The sequence below is a fragment of the Cyprinodon variegatus genome, unplaced genomic scaffold, assembly GCF_000732505.1.
Source record: "Cyprinodon variegatus isolate N-32 unplaced genomic scaffold, C_variegatus-1.0 Scaffold813, whole genome shotgun sequence".
NCBI classification, from domain to species: domain Eukaryota; kingdom Metazoa; phylum Chordata; class Actinopteri; order Cyprinodontiformes; family Cyprinodontidae; genus Cyprinodon; species Cyprinodon variegatus.
This window is the reverse complement of record NW_015151266.1, coordinates 188,207-191,581: the sequence shown is the minus strand read 5'-3', so window position 1 is coordinate 191,581 and position 3,375 is coordinate 188,207. Positions and strand designations below refer to the sequence as shown.

The following is a 3,375-nucleotide window of genomic DNA, read 5'->3' as shown; positions in this document are numbered from 1 at the left end:
TATGGGGAGTAGAACATGATGGAATAACGTAAAATCAAGGAGCCAATGTAAAAAACCAGCGTTCCCCTTTAAATTCTATTAAAATCTTAATCGCCCAAAATAGCTAAAAACATTTTTTAGCCATATCGCTATGTTAAGCTTTCATTACCGGTGGCCAGAGTTTTCCATTCTTTGAAAGTTCTCGTCCTACAACTTTGAGTTACGTTCTTCTACCAACATGTATAAATCAAATTTGATTCATAGTAACTTTCAGGTGCTCTTTGGCACTAGACAGTGTTTCCCTCTGAAAAATAAGGCATTAAGTAAAAGACACATGTAGGAGCTTGGAGAGAAGAGCTAGTCTAAACATTAACAGAAGCTTGAAGTAAATCTGATCTAAATGCTTTAAAATGACTTAATTGTTGCTGATTGATTCTTATATAGATTAACTGAACATAATTCTATCCCTGGCAAAGCTGGTGTGTCTGACACAATATAATAATAATAATAATAATAATAATAATAATAATAATAATAATAATCCCCTCAGGCCTTTTATTCTTCTTTTATTAATTCTGACCTTTCCTGTGTTTGTGGATCCCTTTAACTTTAACCATCCTTTGTCTGCTTTCAGCTGAAGACGGCCAAGCGGATGTATAACTTCTGTGCCCAGGAGAGTTCCAACGCACAGCTGTGGATGGACAGTATTCAGAGCTGCCTGTCAGACGCCTAGAAAAGAGGCGGGGCTTTAAACTCACCCAGGAACTAACAGGGAGCGTTGCTGTGCCTGCTGGATTTCTCTGCTGAACAACCTCAGCAGAACAAAGAGGGAAAGGGGCCTTTCACCACTGATCACTAGTGTTGAACTAATAATCTGTCACATGTTACAGTGTTTCTGTTAGTAAAGAGAAAAGCAGTCCCAGAGGGAGTCTGAACACGCTGTCTGGGCGCCATCCTGCAGCTTGGAGCGGCGCCACCTTCCTTCCAGACCCTCCTCCTGTAAACTACCACCTGTCCCCTCTCTACTAACCCCCCCTCCCACTCACACTTTAAGGAGGAATGACGGAGGAGCTGCAGACCGCCAAGCTGCTCACTGAACTCATTAGACTGCCTGGTTGATGGACCAAATCTGCCCTGAGGATGACCTCATAAAGCTCTGCTCCCACTGCCCCATGCAGCCCACCCATAGGATGCTCTGGCCAGCATGTTGCCCTGGAGACGGTGGAGCAGGAGAACTCTGCAACGGTTCATGAAGGATTTCCTTTTTTATTTTGTTTTGGGGTTTTTAAAAACAGAAGGAGCAATCTCCCGTTAGCTGTTCTCCTCAACATGCCCAGGAATGAAGATCGACCCAGAAGAATCGGCTGGAGATCCAGAATAAATGTTTACATAAAAGATGAACGTTTCCTCGCTCGGCTCGGCTTTGCTCGCTTTTACCAAACCACTACTACAACGGAGATGTTTAAGGGAAGCAGAAGGAAAAGGAGGGATTTCTATCATGTCTTTGAAACAATCTGAAGGCGGGAGGTGGGGATGAGGGGCTGGGTCGGCCGCAGAGGTGGGAACCAGTTGGAAAAGGAAAATTCTTTTCTTTTAGACCAGAGTAGTTCAGTTTTCTACTTCTTCTCAATCGTTCCGTTTCCTTTACTGCGATGAAACTAAACAGCCTTGGAGCCTGGATGGAGAAAGCTGCCATCATTTTCCTTTAACTTTGCTACCAAGGCTGCAGCCCCCCCACCCCCCTCCACCATCCCTCTGTTTGTATCATACACCTCTACTGCTGTCTGAACAGAAACTGTAGTTTATTTGTGTCTTAACAGCTCCTGTGTATATACTACTCCAGATTTGTATGTAACATTTATGGTAGTAATTTATTTAACTTGTCTCGAGAAAAGCACCACTTTGTGTTGAAATTAGGAATTCAATGTGCCATTTATTTCTGTATTAATGTGACTAATACCTTTTTTTAATGCGCAAGTAAACATTTATTGCTCTTTTATTTGTTTACACAGTCATTATTACTTTGATCAGAGATCTGAGGCGGTGTTTGAGTAGAGGAGTCTCTGGGTTCCGTCATCACCTAGAGGGGTTTTATTGTTCCCCTAATAAAAATAAATATCAGACATCAAACCCTCCCTGATTCTGTTCTGCTCGCCGGCTGCGTCATCGCCAACCGCTGGCATCAACATCACCTGGGAAATGTTTGAAAAACAAAGCAGCAGTTTTTAGTATTTCTTTATGAGCATCAATTGTTTCTGATGTTGGTGCTGCTCAGTGGCACAGTGCAGCAAGAAGGTCCTGGGTTCGATTCCCAGCCCGGGTCTTTCTGCATGTTCTCCCTGAGCATGTGTGGGTTCTCTCCGGGTACTCCTGCTTCCTCCCACAGTCCAGAAACATGACTGTCAGGTTAATTGGCTTCTCTAAAGTCTCCTTAGGTGTGAGTGTGAATGGTTGTTTGTCTCTGTGTCGCCCTGCGATGGACTGGAGACCTGTCCAGGTTGGACCCGCCTCTCACCCACTGACAGCTGGAGACGGGCACCAGCACCCCTCGCCACCTCACTCGGGATAAGCGTGTTAGAAAATGGATGGATGGATTTTTAAATATCAATAAAATGTTATGAATGCATCAGAGGTTACTTCACAGGTCAGGTCTAATCAGCTCTTTAGTTCTGCTTTGTGGCTTCTTGCTGATCCAAACTATTTTCAGGCATCGGCTCCGTTTTAGGCGACCATCCTGTAATAAGCAGCTGGAGCAGAAAGCAGCATGATGGCTTCCATCAGCCCAGAATCAAAGGGTCTCTGGTTTGTTCTTCAGGAAGCTCAACTCACCACAATCCTTTATTTATTGGTTCATTGTTTTGTTTAGAAATGACCCTCTGAGCCGGGATGTCAATCATGTCCGTCTGGTTTTTAGACTCTGAATAAATACCATGGATTTAAATGCTCTATCGTCTCATCACTTTTTAACAGCTTGTTTATTTTTTTCTGGTTGTTTATTGAATTATGCCTGTTAGAGTTTACCAATGGTTAAGCCATTTTCTTTTCACTTGGCTGAGAATCAAGACAATCTTCTAGAAGTGTTGAAATTCAATATCATGATGAAACGTGTCTGATGGCGATCAAGTGCAACAACAGAATAAGGGGGATAATCAAGTTGTCTAGTTTATTAAATTCAGTTTATTTCTATAGCGCCAATTCACGACACGTCATCTAAAGGCACTTTACAGTTCAATCAGATCATCCAGCCAGATTGATTCAAACTTCTTTAACCAGCTGATTGCATAAATTTATTGACTCAGAAGCAATGTTTGTAGCGACAGTGGAGAGGAAAAACTCCCTTTAACAGGAAGAAACCTCCAGCAGAACCAGGCTCAGTGTGAGCAGCCATCTGCTGAG

General features: G+C 43.1%; 1 protein-coding gene across 1 annotated transcript in view; it reads left to right on the top strand.

The window, feature by feature from the left end:
* Positions 1-2,364, top strand: part of sbf1 (SET binding factor 1) — a 73,187-nt gene extending 70,823 nt beyond the window's left edge. Inside the window, exon 39 of the mRNA XM_015396682.1 lies at positions 614-2,364. Coding sequence (XP_015252168.1) covers positions 614-712 — 99 coding nt within the window. The 3' untranslated portion in view covers positions 713-2,364. The remainder of the gene's footprint in view (positions 1-613) is intronic.
* The last annotated feature ends 1,011 nt before the right edge of the window (positions 2,365-3,375 follow it).